Genomic DNA, 27482 nt, shown 5'->3' with positions numbered 1-27482 from the left:
CGACAAGTTGCAGGATCTCCGCCATCTTTGTCACATGTCTATGATATTCCTCTCACATGACCTGTTGTTTGGCCCCGTGATCAAGCTGAAATAATCCTGGTAAATTCAAAACCGCACAAACGTCCGCATGGATATTCTGGACGAGGCTTTAGATGGAAGGTATAACTGTAATCAAATTGAAAATCTGTCTTTTATGCATGCAACTATTTATTCAATAAAGTGTGTCAAAATATTTTTGCGTTGAAATCAACCGCATTCTCTGTGCACATGTCTAACATACAGCTGTAGTTTCACTTTAGTGGAAATCACTTGATAAATGTTTATAAAATGATTTAGCCCATCGTGTCGGGGGCGGACCTTGGGTCGGTGTTATCCTCCCTAGCAATGATCTAAAGACAGTAAAGTGAATGTCAAGGTTTTACCGGACATTGTTTTAGGTGTAGGCCTAAATTAAAGTCCGTGTTCCCGAAGGTTTTGGGGGTACTGGAGGTGGTTTTTCAATAAAATTTTTACTGGTGCATAAAAAAATCTGGGGACACGTAAAAAAGTTGGGACATTAAGATGCCTTTTAAATCTCACATCCCTATAACAGGTCGGAGACTCCCCTGTTGAAAAACAGCTCAGATCTAAACACTGTCTCTCGTTTGAAGAAAAAAGTCTTTGATCAAAAGACAGCATTTAGCTTAAGTCAAATTAAGTGTTTTAAAAAAACATGAAATCATTTTAAACAATCATTTCATAAAAGTCACATTATTTATTCATTTAAACAACTTGTTATTTTTAAGTAAACTTTACAAGAAACAATAAAAATTTTGTCATAGAAATTTGCTTAAACATTATAATCTTAAACAAAATTCCCAAAATAATTCTGATTTTAAAAAAATTTATAAAAGAAAAATTTTCTTATTTGAAATAAATTTGCAATTTTAAAAAAAAGGTTTTAATTTCTCTTCAATGATTTTCATTGCTTAACTAATTTGAGTCTTCGATCGAAAGACATTTTTTTCTTTCGAAGGAGAGACAATGTTTAGATCGAGAGAAAGTCTCTCAAACCGGGGGTGCTCGACCTGATAAAAATGGCAGGGCTAGGGGTCATGTCACCGGCCTCAACTACCCCTACAAGGCTGGCTGGGCCCGGGAAACAGATAGCTTTCCGTAATTCCGTGGCTCTTAATGCCAAAACGCACATGGGCATTTGATGTTGGGTTTTCATGTTTTTTTTTAACCAAAAAATTTCTGCAACCTTTCAAATCCATGAAGTAAAAAAAATCAAAAAGATTTGACGAAAATGAAAAAACCACCCCAGTATGTTACCCATTGGTCGGATCGCTGGGGGAGCTTTTCATTGAATCCTGGCTCTGATTGGGTAATGATAGTCGCTTGGTTAAGGGACCTTCAAATTACATGCTTAGAAATTTTGTTAGGGGACTGCTTAATGTGTTGCTTTCAATTTTGTCACAATCGGGTTTTCATTTTTATTTTAATAAATTTTTTTTTGCCACCATCTTTTTCCTTTGCACTGAAAAGGTTTTTTTCAACTTTCCCTATTTTTAAATAAATAACATACTTTCCTTTTACTGCGCATTTTTGGATGCCACAAATCTTTGTTTTCTTTCTGGAAACTTGCATAAATTCGGGCAGGCGGCAGCGGCAAAAAGTAAAATTTTGGAGGGATGGGGAAGAAAAGGTTAAAGGTTGGTATAAAAATGGAATGGTTTTTTAAAAGAGAAGGAAAAATTTTTATTTTAAAAAGGGATGATTTAAATGTTTGTTTGTATTTATTATTTGTTTAAAAAAATTGAATTGGGAAAAAAAAGATTTTTAATGCTTAATTTCCCAAAAAAAATATATCGCAAATCCATGAAAACTAAATAGCAATTTTTTACTCCGTTATTGGAAGCTTTTATCAGATTCTTGTTTTTCGCGGGACTGATAAATTTAGATAATAAAATTAATGTTTTCTTTAAAGGGATTATGCTCATGAATTGTTGATTTTTTTTACTGCTTAAGGAAATAAATAACAGCGACTACTGGAATTCGCTGTTAAAATTTCATATTCAATGATATGCATTTAACCCGAGTGGAAATTTAAATTTTAATAAATTTTACAAAAACTAACAATGGCAACTTTTTGACAACTAATATAACTTTTACCCCAGTTTTTCCTTATACACTAGGAAAACAGTACATAATAACATAATATGATTCCCACCTCTAACTCCGGGGGAGGTGAGCTTCCGGACCCCCAGCCCTTCCTTTAATAAGGGAGGGCACGGGGGCCCCTAACCGGTCTCTAAACCCACAGTCTAAGGTTCCCGGGAATCAGTATGTATACTGTAGATTATGTACCGTATTTCCATTTTTAAAAAAGGTAAATTCTGGTAACCATTTTAAAATATTTCCCGGGAACCCTAGATATTCCTACCCGATGGCTCCTTTGCACCAGGGTGAACAGAAATTAGTTTCAACAGAAATATGGGGATAGAGCATCTTAAATTTTTAAAAAAATTCAAATGAAAAAAAATTTACAGTGGAAAAGTATATAAATTATTTTTTTCCAATTAATGAATGTGCCCGTAAGATATTTTTAAGTAAAAGCTTATTTAACAAAAAGTAAGTCTGTACTTCAACAAATTTTTGGTTGTCTCAGATTTTTCCCCCTAAAATATTTTTAAAACAAATTTTAAATTTTTTTGGGAAATTAAAAGTGTCTTTTGGTTTTTGATCAATATCCACAGCATTTTTTTTACATTGCACAAAAAAAGACCAAGAGAAAATTTCTGGGGTGTTAGAACCCGAATGGAATTGTCAATTGTATAAATTATAAAAAAATGTTTGGATTATTGGACCTTAAAATTTTTAATGGAAGGGGGGCTTTACAAGACAAAAATTTTAAAAAGGAGAAACGGGGTTTTCTTTCCGTCTCGTTTGTCTGTTTTTCCTATAACACACAAGAAATCGACCGTACTTTTAACAGAAAAGTTATATTTATAGATTGTTCAAATTTTTGTGCGTTTGGGTACATTTTAAGGATTTTTTAATATAAAAATTTTTGCTCGACTTTTCGAAGAATAGTCTAGTATTTACTCACCCCCGGCGCAGCGTCACCCTTGGTGATTTTTTGCAAGCAAGTCATACAGCAATTTAAAGCATATAGCTTTTAAATTATTTTTTTTTTTTCTAGGGGCAATTACCAAACTCACGGGGGCAACTTTTCCCTAACTCTGACATGTATTTTGACAAATTACCCCCCCTTTGGACTTAGAAAAAACTGGTTAAAATTTTACATGCAAGTTAATATCTCCAAAACTAATGCGATATTGAAATTTAAAATTAACATTTGTCTTCGGGGTTATAAAAATGGGGGTGCTCAAGTCCATAACTCTGACTTCATTTTTGCCAAATTATGCCCCTTTTTGGGCTTAGAAAATTTTGGTTAAAGTTTGGTGCAAGTATTACACTATTACTTAAAACATATGATTTTAACCTTATTTTTTCATTTTTTAGATAATTACCAACCTCACTGGGTCAAGTCCCCTAACTCGACATGTAATTTTTGGGGAAATTTTGCCCCCTTTTTGGGCTTAGAAGCTTGATGTAAAAAAAGTTTTACATTCAAGCTTCCCCCCTAATTTGCCACTTTAAAAGCCCCCCTTTCAATGGGGGAGTATTAACAATTTTCCACCAAAATGCCACCTAAAAAGCCACCAAAAGGGGGAAAAAAAACAGGACAGTGGAAATCTGTTTTCCACTAAATTCCACCTTTTTCCACTTGTGACCTTTTAGGTGGCAAAATGGAGTATTAGACAGTTTTACACCATTATGCCACATTAGGTGGAAAAATTTGTTCGCCATTATTCCGCCCAATAGCCCCCTTCTGGTGGCGTAAATGGGTATTTAGACAAAAAACCACTAAAATGCCACCCTTATGGGGTAAAATCTATTTTATTTTGCCCCTTATTTTCCCCAATCCCCAATAGGTGGCAGTAAAATGGACAAAATTTCACCAAAACACCAAATTAGTGGCAGCCTATTTCCACTAAAGCTCCAAATAGCTGGGAACTAGTAAAATCGGCTGCACCTGCTAATTTTTAAAAAAAACTAGTAAGCAAAAAAAACAAATTATATAAAATTTTTTTTTATTTTTATCAAAAATCAAAGCCCCTTTCCCAAAAATCACAAAGATTGAACAGGGGGATAGGATGCTGTCAATGCAGTTTATTTTTTTAAAAATTTCCGGATGGCTTAAGAGATTGGGGAATGACTTCCCAAAATTTTACCCTTTTAATGTAAGGCCTTTTTCAGCACACAATCTGTAACAGCAAACCCTATTCTATTAAAATTAAATAAATAAATTTTTTTCATTTGAATAATTTTGAGAAAAATTTTAAATTTTCCCTAGGGGATAGAAACAAAAGACTGAACTAACTTACGACATAACAACAAACTACAAACTTAATCTAGCAAATGAAATGCCACATTTTTTATTTAAAAATATAAAGTTTCATCAAAAACACATTGTAGAAAAAAACCTATTTTTTTCCCAAACAAAGGGAATAATTGGCGTGTTAAAAAACTTATAATAATTGCACGAGGTTTAGTGATTCTAAGACAAAGCTGCATAAAAATTTTTCCCCAAATTCAAGCATTTCAATTTTCTGATGACAGTTTAAACAAAAAGGACAACACCAAAAAAAATATCCCCCTACCTTTTTGGGAAAAAAATAAAATGGCACTTGGTTTTTCATCACAAATTTTTTAATTAATATTTATCATATTAAAAGCCAGGAAAAACTATAACTTGGTGTAATTTTGTAAAAATTAAAGGTTTATTTAAACATTTGTTTTTTTTAAAACATAAAATATTTACCTGATTTAGAATTTTCTTGATATGTTTCTTTTCTATGCTGTTGTGCTTTTGGGATTAAACCCGGCAGGCAGCATGCACAAAAAGGTTCCCGGTATGAAAAATTTAAAGTGCTAATTGTATCCCAATGCTAATCAACACTGTAAAAAATTAAACAATATACAATTTTACCACAGTGTTATCAGGGGTGGTTGTTCGTCATCAACAGTGCGCGCAACACTTCCCCATGCGGTTTTTTTTTTTGTCAAAAACTCGATTCGGGGAGTAAACTTGCATTTTTTCATTGGGAACAAAAAAAATTTGGAAATGACATATATCAAAATACCCCCCATGATTCTAGTTTTCCTGACGTTTTCATTTTTTAGAAATCTTACGTTTAGTGAACATTTTTGAGCACAAAAGACTTCATGGAAACACTTCCCCTTCACCCCACCTTATATGCATAAAAAATTTTTAGCATTTCAAAAAGACTAAAGCTTGCGGGGGTTCTTTTAAAGGCAAAAAAAGGGTTTTAGTGATACCTTAATTATTATTGGAAAACATAGTTTTTAAAGAAATCATTTAAAATAAAATTTTGCCTTCCCGGTTCACCAGGAAAACGAGCACTTCCCCCCGGGTCCGCCTGTGGCATCGTGTTTACTTTAAATTTAAAGTAGCCTTTCAATTTTTTTTCGCATGGACTTCGGTTGTCATCCCCTAAATTTTGCAAAGAAGTTTTTGTCAGTAAAAACGTGTTTAAATTTTACTTTTCAGGGCATATTATGCAGATTTCTCTTTCTTTTTTAATCACAAAAGAAAAAACCGAGTATTCGTTTTCAAAAAAATTTAAAATTTTGAAGCAAACACTTGGGGTTCACGTATATATCCCGGGCAGTGAAAAAACTCATATATAAATTCATCATTTCCAGGAATAAAAGACCTCAAAAAAATCAAAATTTTAGAAAAAACAAAACCCCTTGTTGAGGATGTTTGTGAAAAAGTCAGAAAAGAAGACCATAAAAAATATCGTTGTTTGAGGTTCACCATGGCAATATGGCAGACACCCTTTGAAACAGCTCACTGTTTCGGGACCACTACCGTACAAAATTTAGCCCGAACAGCTTTTGTAGACGGAATTTAATGTATTTGCGGACTTAAACCCAATTTTGATTTTTTTTGAAACATGTTTTTTTTTTTGGGGGGTTGTGTGGGGTTTTGTGTTTTTTTTTTTGGGGGGGGGGGGGGTTTTTTGTTGTGTGTTGTGGTAAGGGTTTTTTTTTTGTTTTTTGTTCGGTTGGTTTTTGGGGTTTTTAAATTTTTTGGGGTTTTTTTGTTTGGTTTTTGGTTTGGTTTTTTTTTTGGTTTAGGTTTTATTTATTGTGTTTTGGGGGGTGTTTTTGTTTTTGTTGGGTTGTTTTTTTTGGGGGGGGGGGGGGGGTTTGGGGTTTGGGGTGTAATGTTTTGGTGGTTGTTTGTGGGTTTGTGGGGGTTTGGTTTGAAAATTGGGTTTTTTTTTTTGTGGTTTGGGTTTGGTTGGTTTTATTATTGTTTTTTGGTTTAAAATTTGTTGTACAATAGTTTTCTTTTTGTTTTTGGGTTTTTTGGGGGGGGTGTTGTTGTTTTGGGGTTGTGGTTGTTTAGTCCCCGGTTCCCCTTTTTTTTTGTTTTTTTTTAAAATTTTTTTAAAAATTTTAAAATTTTGGGTTTTAATTTTGGGTTTGTTTTGTTTGTTTGGTTTTTTAATTTTGGGGGTTTGGTTGTTGTAAAAGTTTTTAAGTTTTGGTAAAATTTGGGTTTTTGTGTAAATTTAGGTTGTAGTTTTGTTTTTTGGAATTTTTTGTTTGTTGGGGTAAAAATTTTTTTTTGTTGTAGGGTGGTTTTTTGGTTTTTTGGGTGGTTTTTTAAAAAAAAAAAAAGGTTGTTTTTTTGTAAAAAATTTTTTGTTTTTGATTTTTGTATTTTTTTTTGGGGGGTTTAAGTTGGTGTTTGGGGGAAGTTTTTTGAAAAAAGGTGTTGGTTTAAAATTTTTTTTATTATTTTTTTTTTTGGGGTGTTTAAATTTTTTGGGTTTTTTGTTTTTGTTAGTTTTTTTTTTTTGTGGTGGGGTGAAAATTTTTTGGTGGGGGTAGTTGGCGGTCCCTTTTCGGGGGTCCTTGAGGTGTTTTCCTTCTCAAATAATTTTTAAGTTTTGGAAAAAAAATGCAAAACCAGGCAGAATTTTTTTAAATTTTGTTTTTAAAGAAATTTTTTTTTTCCTTTTTTTTCGCCAAAAAACTAAAACAAAAAAAATTTATTAAAATTCTTTTAATTTTAAATTGTTTTAAAAACCCCTTTTTTCCAAATTATCTTTTAATGCTTAAAAAGTTTTTGTTGTGAAAAAAATTTTATTCATTATGATTCCGGGAAATCCTTTTAACAATTTTTCCCTTAAAATTTGGGGGCAAGGGTCATTATTTCCGGGGGGTTTTTTTGGGGTTTTAAAATTTTGCCCTGATAAACATTCACGCTTTTTTAAAAAAAAAACCCTCTGTTGAATAAGAATGATGTAAAAATTTTATGCGAAAAATTTTTAAAAAGGCCCAAAATTTTGGAACCAAAGAATTTTGAAAAATGCAAACGTAAATGATAAACTAGACGCATGTGCGGGTACTTTCGACTATATGTCTTTAGTTATCAATGTAATAATCGCAAGTTTACTCACCGAATCGAGATGTTTTGACACAAAAAAGCCGCATCGGGAAGTGTTGCGCGCACCTGTTGATGACGTACTATACCACCCCTGGTTATAAACATAATTGAGCTATATTCCAGAAAATATATCTTGGATTAATAATCCATCTGCCAAACTTCCTAAAAGGAGATTGGTTCAATTTTAATTCCAAGCAGATTTGTAAATGTTGTTTCAAATTCGAGTATTTGTTAAGAGTAAGTAAATAAGACATGTTAAAGACAGTAACAATTAAAAAAAAAATAAACAGTATAATATTGTTACCTCTCACAATGTGTTTCCATTTTCTCCCTGTCTGACTCATCAAATGCCAGATTTCAAATTTTGGTATTACAACACAGATAAATTGATTCCACACAAACACCTTTTTGGTCAGCTAAAGAAGGTGTCAAATACTAAAGTTGAAAACTATTATAAATAAATCCTTTTATATACACTTCTTTTTTTTTTCAATCAATGAGAGAAAAGGTAAGAACTATTTCTTTGCATCTGACCTGATGTTTGCCTGCATATATAAATCTAACTGACCCAAATTCCACCTGAGGTTGTTTCTATACATTAGTGTGAGGAGCTTGTAACTTGATCTATCATTTAATCTTATCTTTAACCAACTTTCACTCATGCAGAAATAATACACTGCAGACACATTCAAAAATGATCTTTTCAGATTCAGCCAGTACAGCCAATTTCCACTAGTTGCCACCTATTTCCACCATTTTCTGTATTTCAGAATTGTTGATTGAAAAAGTGACTTATTAATAATATTTTACATTGAATATAATATAAAATATATATAATTAATAAATATTCTGTCTCACAAAATAACAAAAATTCAAATTTTCTGTATAATACACCACTTTGAATATTATTTTGTCTAGCTGGAGTCAGCGTAGACTTATTCTCATTTTAACAAAATCCTTTGAAGGAGTCTGGGTACGTGATACTGTTCTGCTGATGTCGGTCAGTCGGTCTGTCAGTCTGTTGGTTGTTCGGTATGTAGAACAATCGGTTTCCCGATGGTAACTCAAGAACACGTGGGCCTAAGATCATGAAACTTTATATGGAGGTTTGTCATGACCAGCAGTGACCCCTATTGACTTGGAGGCCAGTAGGTCAAAGGTTTCCAGATGATAACGCTAGTGCTCTTGGGCCTAGGATCATGAAAGTGAATGGGAAGGTTGATCATAACTAGCAGATATCCCCTATAGATTATGAGTTCAGTAGGTCAAAGCTCAAGGTCACAGTGAACTGAAACAGTTAAGTTGTTTCCGGATGTTAATTTGAGAACTCTTAGTACTATGATCATGAAAATAAATAGGGACGTTGATCATGACCAGCAGACGACCCCTATTGATTTTGAGGTCAGTTGATCAAAGGTCTAGGTCACATTGACCCAGAACACTAGAACTTTTTTTGCCCAATAACTTTGGTCTAAGATCACATTTGATACAGAAGTCACTTATGACTGGTAAATGACCCATAATTACTGATTTGAGGTCAGTACATCAGACGTCTAGTGCACACTGACCAAATGATTTTTGTTTCTTGTACAGTTACTGAATGCATCAAGGGGGGTATTTCTGTGTTCTAGAGCTGTTGTCAATGTGGAGTTTGAGCAAAGTCAGGGTCCGTGTCAGTTAGGCCTGAAGTTTGACATTTAGTGTCCATTACACCTTGCCATCCAGCTGGCTTACGGAAGGTCGGTGGTTCTACCCAGGTGCCCGCTCATGATGAAATAATGCACAGAGGGGCACCTGGGGTCTTCCTCCACCATTAAAGTTGGAAAGTCGCCATATGGCCTATCATGTGTCGGTGCGACGTTAAATCCAACAACAACAAAAAAAAAAACAACAAAAAATTACACCTTGATTCCAAGCAGAGTCCATGTGAAGATTTTTGTCAAGGGTAATCCAATGTCTTCCAGTTTGCTTCTAAATCAAACATCACAAAAATTTCTAAGTTTTTTTCCACCTATTTGCCACCAAGAAAATTTTCTAAGTCCCTATTTTCCACTAAACGCCGCTCAGTTTACACTATGAAAAAAAACTATGTTCTACTTTCCACCTATTTCCACCTTCCTGCCACCATAAAGAAAAACTATGTTCAAATTTACACCTAATGCCACCTAAATGCCACCAAAATAAAGTGGCTTTTGGTGGCAAATTTACCACTTGTTGGAAAAAAGAGTTGAATTACACCAAACGCCAGCTAATGCCAGCTATTTCCACCAATTGCCACCCTTTTAACATGGAAATAAGTGGCAAAGAGTGGTATTAGGCGGCAAATCTAGGGACGGGTACTATCTCCAAAACGAATGCAGATATTGAATTGAAACTTCACATGTGCCTTCGGGGTTATAAAACTAGTTGATAGCAGCAAGTCCCATAACTCTGATATGCATTTCGGTCAAATTATGTCCCCTTTTGAACTTAAAACTCTTTTGATATTTAACATTTTAGGTAATATTTTCCTGCTTCTGGGACAATATTTCGAATAGTCGAGCTTGGCTGTCTTACGGACAGCTCTTGTTATTTACAAAAATATATGCAAATTTAATATTATGACATATTGTGTTCTTTCTCAATTTTTTTGTAGTATGTATTTTGAAAAAGATGATTGAGTATGATAACTATGTTTCAGCCAAGGGAAGGAAGACTCTGCTGCTTCAGATGAAGTCCAGATAACCCAACCAGGTAATTTAGTAAAAGGAAGTATTATAATGTTTGCTTCAAATGAATTCTCTTATTCATGTGAGGGCATATGAGAATATTTCTAAAAATAGCTTCAGTTGATAAGTTGATGTCCCCGTGTAGAAGTTGAAGTATTGTTTTTGCTCATGTCGATCCTTTGGTTAGTTAAATTAGTAACCACTTTGGTTTCTGATCAATAATTAGAGATCAGTGACCTAAATTAGTAAGTCTTACTAGGAGATGACACTTATTGTTTCAAGTGTTTGGTGGTGAAGAGGTTAAAGCTTTTTAAAAGATCAACTAAAATGATTTAGAATTTTTAAATGGTTCTGACTTGAAGAATTGTTTAATATGCCAATGACCAACAAAGTGAAAAAAAGACTTTTTTTATTGTATATAGGACCCACATAGTTTATGACAGTGTATACTCTTTGCCTCTGACAGGCTATCAAGGGTGGCATGTGTTGAACAAACTCTTAAACGGCTCAGCTTTATAACATATGTACTACTCCTGTTCAGCAAGCCTTGTGGGTCCTCCATGGCTGAGTGGTTCTATAGTTGACTTGTTTGCTGATCACTTGCCACTCATACTATGATAGATGTTGGTTTGAGACCTTGCTTGGGGTGCCAAATTCTCTACTTGAGGAAGTCATCCAGCTGGTTTACAGAGGTTTGGTGGTTCTACCCAGGTACCTGCCCATACCTGAAATAATGCCCAAATGGGCACCTAGGAGTTCTTTACTTCAGAATTTAACCAGTCTGAGAGCTTACACTTAAAATGTACATCAGAGCTTATAAAATTATGACTCGTAAAAAAAGAAGAAGCTGTTAGTCGTTAAAACTGATTAAAGACAAGAGCTTCTTATTTATCAATTCTTACATCCTTGGTATTTTGAAAAAATCATATGCATTTTCATGAATATATAATTGCATTTCAGATGATGACCAGTCTGGATTGGCTCAAGGGGGACAACTGACTATTGATCCAACCAACTTACAGTATCAGTTTAGAGCTGACACTGGCCAAGGTAAGCAGCCTGTTACGGCAGACTTCAGGTTTTTTTTGTTTTTTTTACCATTGCCACCACTCTTTCTATTGATATCTAGATACTACTCCAGTGTGTAAATAATCTGCTAATGAAAGCCTTTTATGCAATTTACTTATTCTGCTTTTTGTGCACTGGTAAAAAATGGGAACAAGCTGGTCTGACTTTGCCTCTGGGTATTGTTGAATGTGTAACACAACTTTAAATTAAGTTTAATCACATGCTTTTCAATTGCTTCACTTGTCAAATAGTTCAGCAAGTCTGCTGCAATCAAAGTACATCCACAGATCTTGTCAGTGATACAATATTCACAGTTATTCTAATGCCTTACTGTCAGAATATAAAAATAAAGACACTGAATGTTAAATACTTGTTGTTACTAGGTTTTACAAGTAGATTTTAAAGCCACTGTCTCGCATATTTGGGTGAAAAATACATTTACAAACATTTTCATTAAAGAAAAATATGATATAAAGAAATATCTGTCAATAATGAAAAGAAAACAATCAAAAACTGGTCCTGAATAATCGTAACAACCTGTAGGCTGTACAGATAATTCTGTTCATTACCGGTAATTCAGTTTGGTGTCTCGCAGGATTTACTCCTCTTGAAATATTGTTATTGCAAAATACATATACCTGTGTATAAAGGCCACTTTCGCAAAATTCGAAGTATTTAATAACTAATTTTGAGAGGACTTTATACCAGAAACCTGTGACCATGTTACTACGATTTAAGAAGAGTGATGACTGTTTACGTTCATGTGTCAGTTTATGCAACTGGAAAAGATTTGGTTATGATGAATAATCATTGCGTAAAGTTCTGGACAGATTGTTTGTTGAATGAAGTGATTGTATTATCTGGAATACCGTTAGAAATAGGTGGTAGTCTATACTGGAAAGTTGTAGAAGAACACTTCTTGATACAAAATAATCATAATTTTAGGAGATGTTCCCCACAAGGACTAAGGTACTGAAAATTAATAAATTGGTCTGTTTTTCTGAACAGTATTTCAATATTTCAGGGGCAGTCACGTACAGAGTGGTACAAGTAGCTACCCAGGACGGGACGGAGCACCAGGCACAAGTGGTATCTACTGGGTTTCCGGCAGGAGCCCAGGTAATACATTCATAATTTGTATATCATATGTTGCTACCTACATCTATAAATTGCATGTTTTGATTTACTTAGAGTTAAGTTAGAACATACTTGTTGAAATTTGTAATTTCTCATCAAGTACAGTCTGAAATGTTTCTTTCAATTAAGTCTAATAAAAAATTTCATAAAACCAGCATCAATTATATACCGCATCTAGACGATATGCATACACAATCCCGGGTCAATAGGTCAAAGGTAAAGGTCACACTTGGAGGTCATAGAACATATAGCTGAACTTTGTGTCTGCTCCATATTGCTTAAATCATAAAATTAGCATAAGTTGTTTACCTGGTCAAGACGATGTGCAAAACCTACAACTCACTTGGTCAAGGACACACTTGGAGGTCAAATATCTAAAAGCTTAACTTCATGGCCGTTCTTTGACAGTTTAAGGTATGATTATATTCTAGGCAGTAATACAGAGTCCATTCAGTAGTGGCAGCCCCACAGCAGATGCCCAGCCAGACACAAGGTTTACATACTTCCCGGCATCAGTTGCCGGTGGCGCTGGAGATGTTGTTACTACGCAGGCAGATGCCGCTGTTGCCCTAGCTGGACAGGGAGGTAGGTAGTCATTGTTGGTTTGAGACTGCAGTGGTCTTGATCTAACTTTGAAACCTATATTTACCAATATGTGCAGTTGTGCATGGAAGTTGTATGCAATTGGCATATATTTTTACCAAGTCTTTAAAAGATTGGTTTTCAGTGGAATTGTATTGTAGTAATGTGTGACCCCTAACTTTAAGCATGACAAAATATGTACATAACTACGTACCATTAAACATGTATGCATCCACCAGGTTGATGTAGACTAGCATTTTAAAGTAAGCAGTTTTTTACAAAAATTGTAATAAAGTTTCTTACCTAAGCATGCTAAATTAACAGTTTAGTACCTTTAGCAATAAAAGGAATTTTGAATTAACATAAAATTTGAAATAGCTCATTATTTGTCTTCAACCACCAACCTCCATGGACAATAGATGTTTACCAGTGCTTCATGATAGAGATCTGAACTGTTGGAAGGTTTTTACACATGTCATTAAGCTGTAAATAGTTTGTTTTTTTTAGATAGGCTTGTCCAAAATAGAAATTAGTAATGTATTAATCTTATGTTTTGGATGTTTGATATAAGGTTCATTCCTATAGCATATGTTTTGATTTGCAGACAGCATGAAACAAATGGGCTAATCTAAAAGTTCTTTTACAATGCATATTTAACCTTTACCATGCTGGACACGATTGATTCTGCCTTTGTGACCAGTGTAGACCAAGATCAGGCTGCACATCCGTGCAGTCTGATCATGGTCTGCACTGTTCGCTATTCAGTCACTGAGTAAATTTTCAGTAAGCACCCCTTCAAATGATAAATGGAACTGTCCAAATTGGAAGATGGACCAGTCCATTATAGAAATTTAGCATGGAAAGGGTTAATATCATACATTTATATATACATACAGTTCAAAATTTGGGAGTTGCTGCATAATGTGAAGTAAACATTTAAATTCTCATACAAAATTGTCATAATTATTGTTTAGATCTTAGTCAGTGATATGAGAAGATTGAAAAAAGGTAGTAGAAGCCCACTTCGGTACATATTACAGTGGAAAATGACATTTGGAGGCCAAACTGAAACAAATCTAGACAATGGAACAAATCTTGGAGAAACATTTATAATCTAGTTATTAACCTAAATTGAAGTTAGTTTTCAGGAAGGATTCTGTGAAATTGTTTCTGATAAATTAAAAGTTTGTTGTTGGATAAGCTTGCTAAGTGCCCTATGTACTAAGTTTAAGAAAAACAACACATGGCCTCCATTATTTCTGCTTGGTAAGAAGATTTTACAAAACTGTCACACTGTATTTTCTAGGTTAAGCTCTGTCCACTGACTCTTCAGTGCAAGCATTTGTAAATGTTTTAGGCTCTTTCCATTGACAGTTCAAGGTGAGCATGTGTGAAGTAAAGTTTTAAGCTCTGTCCACTGACTGTTAAGGTGAGCATGTGTGAAGTCAAGATTTAGGCTCTGTCCACTGACTCTTCCAGGTAATCATATGTGGAGTCAAGTTTAGGCTTTGTCCATTGACTGTTCTAGTTGAGCATATGTGAAGTCAAGTTTAAGGCTCTGTCCACTGACTGTTTAAGGTGAGCATGTGTGGAGTCAAGTTTTAGGCTCTGTCCACTGACTGTTTAAGGTGAGCATGTGTGGAGTCGAGTGTTAGGCTCTGTCCACTGACTGTTTAAGGTGAGCATGTGTGGAGTCAAGTTTTAGACTCTGTCCACAGACTGTTTGAGGTGAGCATGTGTGGAGTCAAGTTTAGGCTCTGTCCATTAACTGTTCTAGTTGAGCATATGTGGAGTCAAGTTTTAGGCTCTGTCCACTGACTGTTTAAGGTGAGCATGTGTGGAGTCGAGTGTTAGGCTCTGTCCACTGACTGTTTAAGGTGAGCATGTGTGGAGTCAAGTTTTAGACTCTGTCCACAGACTGTTTGAGGTGAGCATGTGTGGAGTCGAGTTTAGGCTCTGTCCATTGACTGTTCTAGTTGAGCATATGTGGAGTCAAGTTTTAGGCTCTGTCCACTGACTGTTCAAGGTGAGCATGTGTGGAGTCAAGTTAAGGCTATTTCTACAGACTGTTCAAGGTGAGCATGTGTAGAATCAAGTTAAGACTCTGTCCACGGACTGTTCAAGGTGAGCATGTGTGGAGTCAAGTTAAGACTCTGACCACGGACTGTTCAAGGTGAGCATGTGTGGAGTCAAGTTAAGACTCTGTCCACTGACTTTTCAAGGTGAGCATGTGCGGAGTCAAGTTAAGACTCTGCCCACGGACTTTTCAAGGTGAGCATGTGCAGAGTCAAGTTAAGACTCTGTCCACGGACTTTTCAAGGTGAGCATGTGCGGAGTCAAGTTAAGACTCTGCCCACGGACTTTTCAAGCTGAGCATGTGCGGAGTCAAGTTAAGACTCTGTCCACGGACTGTTCAAGGTGAGCATGGGTGAGCATGTGTGGAGTCAAGTTAAGACTCTGTCCACGGACTTTTCAAGGTGAGCATGTGCGGAGTCAAGTTAAGACTCTGTCCACGGACTTTTCAAGGTGAGCATGTGTGGAGTCAAGTTAAGACTCTGTCCACGGACTTTTCAAGGTGAGCATGTGCGGAGTCAAGTTAAGACTCTGTCCACAGACTTTTCAAGGTGAGCATGTGTGGAGTCAAGTTAAGACTCTGTCCACGGACTTTTCAAGGTGAGCATGTGTTGAGTCAAGTTTTAGACTCTGTCCATGGACTTTTCAAGGTGAGCATGTGTGGAGTCAAGTTAAGACTCTGTCCACGGACTTTTCAAGGTGAGCATGTGTGGAGTCAAGTTAAGACTCTGTCCACGGACTTTTCAAGGTGAGCATGTGTGGAGCCAAGTTAAGACTCTGTCCACAGACTTTTCAAGGTGAGCATGTGTGGAGTATGAATGTACATGAACATGATGATATAGCTGAGGAGGTGTAACAGTATAATTGTAGTTTTTTTTTAACTGTCCCAACACCTGGAAATGCCAACTGTGTTAGCTCGTTATTTCCTTTTAGACAGCATAGTAACTGCACAAATATACATATACATTCACTGACTTGGACATTAACAGGAATGATCTTGAAAAAAAGGACAAAGAGCAATAACAATTCTTGGGTAAACAGATGAGATTTCTTAACAAAAGTTGAGAATTCTCAAAGGCAAATAACAACCAAAATATTGCATGTTTAATTATTACCACATGTTGCATGAAGTTTAAATTGTTGAGAGGCATGTTTAGTAATGAAAACTTCAACATACTTTAGTAATAGTTTGAGTTGTTCTTTATTTACACTTTCATGTAGAGTTCTCTACATTGAAAGTTTTTCTTGTTTAAAAGTGTGAGAATGTTACAATAGTACATGTAAGATAAAACATAAAATGTGTTCCAGGTTTACAAGCAGGAGCCTGGCAACAAGACAGTGCTCAAGGTCAGTGTGACTAATTACCCCACCCATTCATCCAATCTCGTACCTGTATATCTTATCTGAGGCTTTGATCACGGTGGTACACACAGTGCATAAGAAATTACACAATGCCCCTGTAGCAAATTTAGTTTGCAGATTTTTAATTCTGTTGGTCTTATTAATGCTTTTTATAATCAAGAATTTATTATATTTGCATATTATTTTTTTGTGGTTTGTTTTTGCTCTAATTATTCAATATGCAGGGTCATAATTTAGTTCACATTGTAATAGTATGCTTTTTTAGAGAGGGAATGCTTTTAAGGTATTATAAATGTAATAGATGTGTTAAGTGAGGGAGTTGGAACAATGTATTATTGTTGCAATGGTATAGTAACCATGTACATTAAATTATCTCTTAATTGTCCTTATATGATAAATGCATCAAGTTGTTACTTACCTATATTGCACAGTGAGATTATTACTAATTGTGAGTGTAAATTACAAATTTCTCGGATCACTAATTGCACAGACTATTAGCTTAGTTAATAATGTCCTGTGCAATATGATGATATATTTGGATGTATTCCCTTTGGCTAACCCAGAAGGCAAATATACACTTTTCAGAAGAGTACATTACCAAATATATTATGTACTCACAGGACAAATCACCTTTCTATTCTGTGTATATTTTTCTTGATAAGAAAAGGGTAACAAGTAGACACACACATTAAACAAATACAAAAACATCATATTGACGAAAGTTGTGTCAAATGATGTTGATGTAAATATTCATGGTGATTCATTTGTCAGTCACTGAATTTTATTGTTTAGCTATAATGGAGTTTTGAATCAAAGATGTTGCATCATCGACAGGAAAATTTATTATATATTGTGAAATCATTAATATTCAAGAGGGACTAATTTTCGTGGATTGTGTGGTCTAGTCAATCCATGAAATTTAATCTCAATGAACAAGTAAAATTCCCATTCATTTTATCTTCAAAAGTTGAAATCCAAGAAATCATATCACCACGAAAGTGCCGTTTTGACCAAACCACGAAATTTAAACATAAAATATGAAAGACAAGCCCAATAGATTCTCAGTCACGACCCTTTTAATATATAACTGCATACTATCGATGATGACAGTATTTTCTTAATATTCATTTAAAATATTTTATTACGTTTTTCTTATGAAACTAATGTTAAAATAACCATCTTATATTGTATAGTCACATGATACAGATGTAGATTGCCAATTAGAAAAGAAGAATTGGTTTATAAAATACAGATTTAAGCTAAGAAATAATCAAAGTCAATTTCATTATATGATCAGGGGTGAGATTTAACAATAGTTTGTACTAGCTGAAATTAGCTAGTGCCCTTTTTGATCACTAGCTAAAATGAAAAGCTACCGGCTAAAGTTAAAAATATTTAATTACTCTATTAATATTTTACTGGACAAATCTTACTGATTGATCTCTGTTAGTAGCCAGTCACAAACAAAAATATTTTCTATTAGCTTAAAATAGCTTGTGCCATTTTTGTTGAACAATAAAATATCTTAAACATAAATGATAACATTCCTTTCATGAAGAAAAATGTGTACCTTCAAAACAATTAAACTTTATTAAAGCTCTGAAGACATTTGCATGTTATATTATTGACTAGCTGAAATTAGCTAGTACATTTCAAACCCACTAGTTATTTTAAAATTCCACTAGCATTTAGCTTGTATGCTTGTCTAAATTTGAACCCTGATGATCTGTAGTCACAGTAGTTTATGTATGCAACAGTCAATGTATGATTTCAAAGCAGTCCTTTAAATGTAAATTATATATATCGACTGTTACTTCAAAATAGAATGGGTTATTTTAGCAAAAAGAAACAATGACATTTCAAAGTCTTGACTTTCAGATTTGAAAAACAATATAAAATAATGATGAATAATGGGACCTTTTAAAAACATACTCCTTGACTGACATGACGGTGTTCAACAAGTTAAGTATTGTTGACCATTTGAGCCGCACCATGAGAAAACCAGCATAATGCATTTGCGACCAGCATGGATCCAGACCAGCCTGTGCATCTGCGCAGTCTGGTCAGGATCCATGCTGTTCGCTTTCAAAGCCTATTGCAATTAGAGAAACTGTTAGCAAACAGCATGGATCCAGACCAGCCTGCATGTCCGCACAGTCTGTGGGAATCCATGCTGGTCACAAACACACTATGTTGGTTTTCTCATGGCGTGGCTCATTTGTACAAACTTTTGAAAACTCCAAGCAATTGTGTCTCTCAGTTATTGAGGTTTTATAATGTCAAATAATCTTGTCTCCCACCACACAATGGTGTGGGAGACATATTGATTTACTCCTGTCTGTGTGTGTGTGTGTCTGTCACAAATCTTGTCCGCACTCTTAAGTTGAACATTTTTCATCCGATCTTCACCAAACTTGAACAAAATGTGTTTGCCAATAAGTCCTCGGCCAAGTTTGATAACTAGCCAAATTGGCCCAGGCACTTCGGAATTATGGCCCTTGAAACTTATTTTTGATAATCAAAGCTTTGAAAGGCTGATAAGGCAGTTGTGGGAGACATGCGCTTTTCTCAAAAGCAGCTCTAGTTATTTTATCTTTTTTTCAACAGAATATAAAGCAAGTGAACAAAGGAACACATGTCCGAGATTTTGTTTCATGTAAAACTTTACAAAAAAAATCTTAGTGTTTTTCAAGGCGTTTCTGACTAGTTCCAAATGTTAAAGTTATTTCAGCCTTTCCTTGCTGTGTTTCCAGCAGTATTAGTTTACATTACCCGATGATGAATTATTTCACATTACCCGATGATGAAAATTTTTACATTACCCGATGATGAATTATTTCACATTATCCGATGATGAAATTTTTTACATTACCCGATGATGAATTATTTCACATTACCCGATTATGAAAATTTTTACATTACCCGATGATGAATTATTTCACATTACCCGATGATGAAAATTTTTACATTACCCGATGATGAATTATTTTACATTACCTGATGATGAATTACTTTACATTACCCGGTGATGAATTATTTCACATTATCCGATGATGAATTATTTGAAATTACCCTATGATGGATTATTTCAATTACCCAATGATTAATTATTTGACATTACCCGATGATGAATTGTTTTTCATTACCCGATGAATTATTTTACATTATCCGATGATGAATTATTTGACAGTACCTGATGATTAATTATTTTACATTATTATTGATGATGAATTACTTGTATTCAGGTCAGTTTTATGTGATGATGTCCCCACAAGATGTTTTACAAGGACAGAGAAATATTGCACCAAGAACAAATTTCCAGCCAAAAATAGAAGGTGGTCGTACCTCTAGAGATGACAGGAGACGGGCCACACATAATGAAGGTAGGTTAAGAAAGAACTGCACAAAGATAAGTTTTCAGTATTGACAGACTTCTGACCTTTCAGGTTTCTGTTACAACAATTCCGGCAGGTTAATTTACCTAGCAAGTCACAAGAAACCTCTTCATTAAAATGATATTATTCTCAGGGCCTTCTCTGGGTTTTTCATACCTGTCGCCAACCTTTTTGCCAATTTAAAATATTGGAGCCACTTTAAAGCCAAAGTTCTGAGCCACTTTTATTTCTCTTAGTTGGCTGTCATAGTGTGCATAGGGAAATAAATTATTGTAAATAATTACATTAGGAATAATAACATGGTGTATTAAATAATTGTAAAAGTAAAAACAATTTGTGCCTGGATACAAATGTCACAAAACATTTCCTTAGTTTAAGAATCATATCTAAGCCATGAATTACCAATTTTCCAGGACTCGTTAAATTTTCTGATAGGAGAATTTTGAATTTTTGCTATTTTAGAAGGTGGAGTTAAACACTCTTCTAAAGATCTTTTAGTAGCCATGGTAGCAACTGATATTTTTCCAAAGTTTCTAAACATTTTAAAGAAATTAGCCAGGATACCAGTTGAGTTCATTTGTGTTTTTGTTTTCTCACCTATCATTTAAATCTTTTAGGAAAACTGAGAAATTACAAAATTATCTAAAATATTTGCAAAAAGTAACAAACTGAATGTATCTTTCGTACTAATTAAAAAATCGTCATACAACTGCATGTCACAAACATACATGTCGATCTTTTTGTAAAAATCGCAACACAAAGAACGCCATGATTGGTGTTAATGTTGGTGAATTCTCGGCAGACTTCAAACATACAAGTTGGCAGATGTTTTTATAACTGATTTATTATCGATTCACACATTCTTACGCAATTCTCTTCTCAAAGTGTCAACCAACATCAATAGCCGAATTGACAAATACACCGCCTAGACTGGTTATCGATTTTATTCACAACCAGCGCCTAGGTAAACCTGTGTATCGAGAACCAATTCTTGCCCCGCTTATATCATTACGTAAAAAACATAAACAACCCAAAAACTATGCGCAACTTATTTTCGCCAATTTGCAAAATTTAGCGCCAAATTCTTAAAATGATCACAAATGGCGACATTGGCGATCGACAGCGGAGGCCCTGATTCTTCATTTCTGTAGTTTAACCATTGGCATGCTGGACACATCTGATTCTGCCTTTGCGGCCAGTGTAGATCATGATCAGCCTGCACATCTGTGCATCATGATCTGCACTGTTCGTCATTCAGTCAGTATCTTTTGGTATGCACCTCTTTTAACAGTTTGTGGTACTGTCCAAATTGAAAGGCGGACAAGTTCATTATAGAAGTTTAGCAGGTTAAGGTTTAAAGGATACTGAGGTGTTCTTTCAAGAAACAGATTCTTGATGGATTTTTTGTAATTCAACTAGATTAATTAAAGGGAACAATGATTCATTAATTAGGTTAGTTCGTTAGTGGCCCAGTGGTTTAGGTAGCTTACTTCAGATCAATTGCCCCTCACTCAGGGGTTCCACTAGATCTGAAAACCCAAGAGTCCCAGGACTCTTGGGTCCAAATTTTGAAGTGTCCTTTTTCAAAATACAAGAGTCCTGCCCCAACACATCGATACAATTGACTATATTTTCTATAATAATATAATACTATGTAATTAATAGCTACTAAAACCAAGAACATGTTACAGCATAATAAAAATTTCTGTTTCAGGTCATATAATCTCATATTGTAAATTAATATTTATCAAAATTCATTTTAATTTGATGAGGTTTTTCTTCAATATTTTTATTTGTTAGCAGGAAAGTGCTAAAACACTCTGTAAAAACGTATCCAAAACATACTATCCGGATACTGGTACACTTTCGGAATGTCGTCTGAAATGTTGTTTTTGCCCAGTTAACTTGGTCCACTAAGGTAAACCACAGATAGTTCCGCAAATAATGATGCTACTTTTCATTAAAAATTGCATTGAAAGTCAGCTTTTTAGTGAATTTTGGAAAAATTGCATAATTATGTCATCGGTTGTAATTAGAATCGTGAACGGACATTCTAAACTTATTTTTGCTTTCCAAATTCATTTCAATTTGTGGATTTTCTTGTTGAAATTAAGGTACGATCATTAAACAATGGTCTAATTTAAACTTTGCATGAAGAAATCTTGCAGGACACTTTTCACATGCTCGGTAATCAGCTGGTCGCTTATTTAAAATAATTTAATAATTGGCGCCTTTTTTGACAGTATGCAGGCTCAATATGGGTAACTCTTTATCAATTAATGTTAACACTTCATTGATTCTCATTACCTATGTGCACTCGCCATGACGTAACTTGCTGATAAAAAAAAATCAGCCTGGCATGTCCACAGGATAAAGGGCGGGATTTAGCAGAAGATCAAAGGCAGGAGGGCATGACCGCGAGTGTTTATTTTGAATACACGTGTTTATTGTGGACATAGTTTAACTGTAGGAAATGACTGATAAGAGGAAGGATTATCAAAGGAAAATGTCTCCGGGTCCCGAGTGACGCACAGGCAGTTATCATACCGGGTCCTTTGAGCGTCTTTTGAAAATCTCCGGGGTCCCGTGTCAAATGGAACTCCTGCCCTCACTAATGTGGTTTTGAGCCTCTTTTGGGGTGTAGACTTTTTCATGTGAGGAAGCCATCCAGCTGGCTTACAAAAGGTTGGTGGTTCTACCTAGGTGCCCGACTATGATGAAAAAATGCCTGGAGGGGCACCTGGGGTCTTCCGCCACCATTGAAAGCTGGAAAGTTGCCATATGACCTATAATTGTGTTAGCATTATGTTAAACCCAACAAAAAAATAAATCAGCTTGCATTTCCAGCCGTATGTTTGTCTTTCTTGGACTAACTTTATGTGAAATTATATGTGAAATTGTTTACAGTTGAGAGAAGACGCAGAGATAAAATCAACAACTGGATAGTTCAGCTGTCAAAGCTAGTACCTGATTGTACCGCAGAGCAGTCAAAAGCAGGACAACTTGGGGTATTGTTCTTTTATTAACATGTATATTTCATTTCTATGTACACACTTGACCTAGAGAACTGAAATTTCTTGTTATTACAGGTGGAACCTGAGGGGATGTCATTTAAGGTTTTCACCCCATCTGTTTTTAGAAAATAGATGAATACCTTCAAAAAGTTTCATTAAAATCTACATTGTAGAACTTTTTCCTGAATGCAAAAACATCATCAATGTGAGATTTTTCTGTAGAAGCCTTTTGTGAAAACTTACTAGAAGACCAATTTAGTCAAATTGGTCTAACAAAAAATTAAGTACACATCAATATTTTTTTTAATTGGCTAAACTTCCTGTGGATACAATTATTCTTTAAGAAAATATAATTAAGTAAAGTTTTGCATTGTAGAACAATATTTGGTAAATATGCAGATCTACCTTAATATTATAGAGTTGATTTTTACACACCTACTCTTTAACTTCCTTTTCAGTTTATTTTTATTTTGATTTCATAATGCATTTTCTCTGAAATGATTAATCATTTAAATATATTACTAGATGTTTGCTTAATTTAATGTTACTTAAATAGACATTTTCATGCTAAAAAGCATTTCTCATATGCTGGCAATTGATGTTATTGCTTTTCTTCAAAGAGGGAAACCTGATTGGTTCAGTTAAAAATAGTATATAATTGTTCATTTCCAAGTAAAGGTGAGTTAAACATTGTATATTGTATATTTCAGAGTAAAGGTGGAATCCTGTCTAAAGCTTGTGACTATATAACTGATCTGAGACAAGCTAATGGTAGATTGAGTGAAACTGTGAAAGAAACTGAAAGACTAAATGTTGACAACGAATTGTTGCGGCAACAAATTGAAGAGCTCAAAAATGAGAATATGTTATTACGGACTACTTTACAACAGCATGGAATCGTTCCGCCAGATACAGCAGTTGGAAACTCTTGAACCTCTCAAATATACATTCCCATTTGTTTGTACTGCATTAAATTACACTATACTTCATATTTTTTATATGAGGGTTGTCATGATAAAAGGGACCATTTAGTTGAATTTTATAAGTGGAAAAGTTTGTGATTTGGAAATGTTTACAAATTTCGCAAATTCAGGAAATTTGCAAAAATATCAGCCAGTTTTACGAATCACTTAGACACTCCATTATAGTCCAGAAAGGATAAACGTAATTAGCTTTTGCACTTCTGTTTTTGGCAATTTACAATCTTTGTGGTGAAACATCTGGAATCAACAGTTTATGAACTTTTTGACCCACATATGTATCAACGTATATGAAGGGGATTGTACTGTACTTCAGTCTGTCTGAAACACTTAATGGTACAGCTATAACTTTTTAACTTTTCAACAATGAATCTTTACACATATGTCAAGTTTGATGTGTAGCAAGCTAAATCAGGTCTCTGCCTCAAGGGTCAAGGTCAAAGGCAAGGACCCTTAACTTACAGGCAAGAAGCCTAGCAATAGCCCCTAACTTACAGGCAAGGACCCTAGCTATAGGCCCTTAATTACAGTCAAAGACCCTAGCAAAAGTCCCTAACTTACAGTTAAGGGCATTTCACTTCAGGGACAAACCACATTTGATGCCTCTTGTCTGGAAAACAGATGCCATGTATGAGAAAAGCGTGTATTGATATACCGGTACAGTTAAGGAAAAAATAAACTAGAAATGGATTGAACACAAAAATGATGTAGGTTGTCTTATTAAACAAAAAAATCCCATACTAGATGGTCCTGTTTATAATGATGACTTGCATATTAATCAGACAATATAAACTCCCTTTTAACCAGAAATATATGCAAACAGTTATTTAAAGTTTCCAGTGCAATCTTATTTTTATCATTTAATTAAACAGCAACTGTTGGAAGGCAGCTTTGTTTTGTTAAAAATTGCCAATTGCTTTGACACCGAAGCATTGAATGAGCCAGTACACATCTTCAAACTGCTTTGAGTAGACAATCTTATGTGAACTACTTCTAATATCAGGAATGAATGAACAGACTGCATTAGAAAAATTGTGTTGTATGCAGTTGAAGTTTGGTCAAAATTATAAGATAATCTAAAAATTGTACGGTATTGTTGCATTATATTACAGTATATAGAATTCATAGCGATGGAATTCAGCTAAATATGTACTATGTAGATCAGGTCTTGTAAAAACTGTCTTGTGATAGACTTTTAGATAGTTGAGCTGCGCCATGAGAAAACCAACATAGTGCGTTTACGACCAGGATGGATCCTGACTGCTCAGTCTGATCAGGATCCATGCTGTTCGCTAACGGTTTCTTTAATTGCAATAGGCTTTGAAAGCGAACAGCATGGATCCTGACCAGACTGCGTGGATGCGCAGGCTGGTTTGGATCCATGCTGGTCGCAAACGCACTATGTTGGTTTTTTCATGGCGTGGCTCATTTGAGGAAACTTCAGATTATTTGGTTGATGTAAATATTAGCTTTTAAATTTTTGTTACAAAAGAATTACATGAACATGTTATGGTGAAATTGTTTTCTTGTCTAAAGTTTACTCTGTGTTGTATATTATTATTAATATAATTGCAGTGTCATAGGAATAAGAATCAGGGCTTTTTCAGGGGGTTTTAGGAAAAAGGCCCCTGGTCATATTGGGAATTTTTAACGTGGTAAATTGTCAAATTTGGGAAAATATACTGACAAATTAAGTGAGTTTTTAATTAATATATATTAGTTTAAATCTTCAGTTTCAAATTTTACTGGTAGACAGTATCCCCTTGTGAAATTTTGAGAATTTTTTTTCTCAGGACTGTGTTCCAATATTGCCTAAAAATACAGTAACTCTTTATTTGTCATGCTAAAATTTTTGTTTACAGTTTGTTTTCACCAAAGTTATAACTGAAATTATCAAAAAAGTAGACTGGCAAAGTGCCTGTATTTTCGAGTGTAAAAACTGGGTTGCGAAAATATCTGACAATTGATTTTAATGGTATAAGAACTACCTGTCAACATGTTTTGGGTACTTTATTCAATTAATATTTGTGTTTTTATGCATTTTGAGAGGTTTTTGCATACAAATCATACATTTCTTCAGCAAAATCTTGTAATTATTTTTTGCCGAGGTTGCAGACAGTCATGTTCGAAAAATAGAAACAAGTTGGTTTTTCCAACATTTTGTTTGATTTACTTGGCAAACAAAACTAAGTGTGCAAGAATTATTATTGAAAAACAGAATGTAACTGATTTCAATTGGGAAATAACTGAAATTCAATTGGGAAATTTTTCATTGGATTGGGAATTTTTTGCTCCAGATTGGGAAAAATAGAGCACATTTTGCATTGGCAATGGGGCCGAATATCGGCCCCGTGAGATAGGGTGAAAAAGCCCTGAGAATCATACTCTGGAAAGCATTAGTCACGTATGATAGCGAGAATTTAGCTGTATTTTGATATTGTTCTTCCTATAATAACTACTTAAATACTGATTTATCATTTTTAGCTCGACTATTCATAGAATAGTAGAGCTATTGGACTCGCCCATGCGTCGGCGTCCGCGTCCGCATCCGCGTCCCGATTTGGTTAAGTTTTTGTATGTAAGCTGGTATCTCAGCAACCACTTGTGGGAATGGATTGAAACTTCACACACTTATTCACTGTGATAAACTGACTTACATTGCACAGGTTCCATAACTCTGTTTTGCTTTTTTACAAAATTAAGCCCCTTTTTTGACTTAAAAATTTTTGGTTAAGGTTTTGTATGTAAGCTGATATCTCAGTAACCACTTGTGGGAATGGATTGAAACTTCACACACTTATTTACTGTGATAAACTGACTTACATTGCACAGGTTCCATAACTCTATTTTGCTTTTTTACAAAATTATGCCCCTTTTTTGACTTAAAAAATTTTGGTTAAGGTTTTGTATGTAAGCTGGTATCTCAGTACTCACTAATGGGAATGGATTGAAACTTCACACACTTGTTCACTGTCATGATCTGACATGCACAAAGCAGGTCCCATAACTTTATTTTGCTTTTTTACAAAATTATGCCCCTTTTTCAGCATAGAAATTTTTGGTTAAGTTTTTGTATGTAAGCTGGTATCTCAGTATCCACTAATGGGAAAGGATTGAAACTTCACACACTAGTTCACTGTCATGATATGACATGCAGTGCAAAGGGTCAATAACTCAACTTTGCATTTTACAAAATTATGCCCCTTTTTGAACTTAGGAGTTTTTGGGTTAAATTCTTATATGTAAGCTGGTATCTCAGTACCCACTAATGGGAATGGATTGAAACTTCATACACTTGTCCACTGTCATGAGCTGATAAGCACTATGCATGTTCCATAACCCTATTTTACTTTTTACTAAATTATGCCCCTTTTTCGACTTTCTTATTCATTCAAGCGACAAGGCTGTTAAATAGTCGAGCGTTGCTGTCCTCCGACAGCTCTTGTTGGATATCTAATATCAGTCACCAGCTTTTATAAATAGTTTGAAATGTTGATGTTCATATGGAGGAATCTCCCTTTAAGGACTAGATTGTTGAAGAGCTTTGGTATTGTCATTTACTTTGTCATAGGCATTGTTTTTATGATGTAACTTTAGCTCATTTTGAAGTCCTTTGTTACGAACATTTC

At 34.7% G+C, this 27482-nt stretch overlaps 1 protein-coding gene across 2 annotated transcripts; it reads left to right on the top strand.

Annotated features, from left to right (window-relative positions):
- Positions 1 to 27051, top strand: LOC128559752 (upstream stimulatory factor 2-like). 2 transcript variants are annotated; one of them, XM_053552160.1, is made up of 9 exons: positions 1 to 159; positions 10215 to 10267; positions 11203 to 11292; positions 12335 to 12429; positions 12879 to 13032; positions 16411 to 16449; positions 19710 to 19847; positions 22767 to 22867; positions 23584 to 27051. In XM_053552160.1, exons 1-9 carry the CDS (start codon positions 128 to 130, stop codon positions 23803 to 23805), a joined length of 924 nt encoding a protein of 307 aa, XP_053408135.1. In that variant the 5' UTR covers positions 1 to 127; the 3' UTR covers positions 23806 to 27051. The 2 variants fall into 2 exon arrangements, with proteins under 2 accessions (XP_053408135.1, XP_053408136.1); XM_053552161.1 differs by lacking the exon at positions 16411 to 16449.
- Positions 27052 to 27482: the final 431 nt, after the last annotated feature.

Source organism: Mercenaria mercenaria, chromosome 10 (genome assembly GCF_021730395.1).
Source record: "Mercenaria mercenaria strain notata chromosome 10, MADL_Memer_1, whole genome shotgun sequence".
Taxonomy (NCBI): domain Eukaryota; kingdom Metazoa; phylum Mollusca; class Bivalvia; order Venerida; family Veneridae; genus Mercenaria; species Mercenaria mercenaria.
This window is presented reverse-complemented; position numbering and strand designations above follow the sequence as displayed.

What these genes read in the sequence shown, in the direction of transcription:
- LOC128559752 (XM_053552160.1), top strand. Translation starts at nt 128, where the DNA reads ATGGATATTCTGGACGAGGCTTTAGATGGAAG. An exon ending in TGCCCTAGCTGGACAGGGAG is followed by an intron (nt 13,033 to 16,410) that starts GTAGGTAGTCAT and finishes AATGTGTTCCAG; the next exon opens with GTTTACAAGCAGGAGCCTGG. An exon ending in GCAACAAGACAGTGCTCAAG is followed by an intron (nt 16,450 to 19,709) that starts GTCAGTGTGACT and finishes ACTTGTATTCAG; the next exon opens with GTCAGTTTTATGTGATGATG.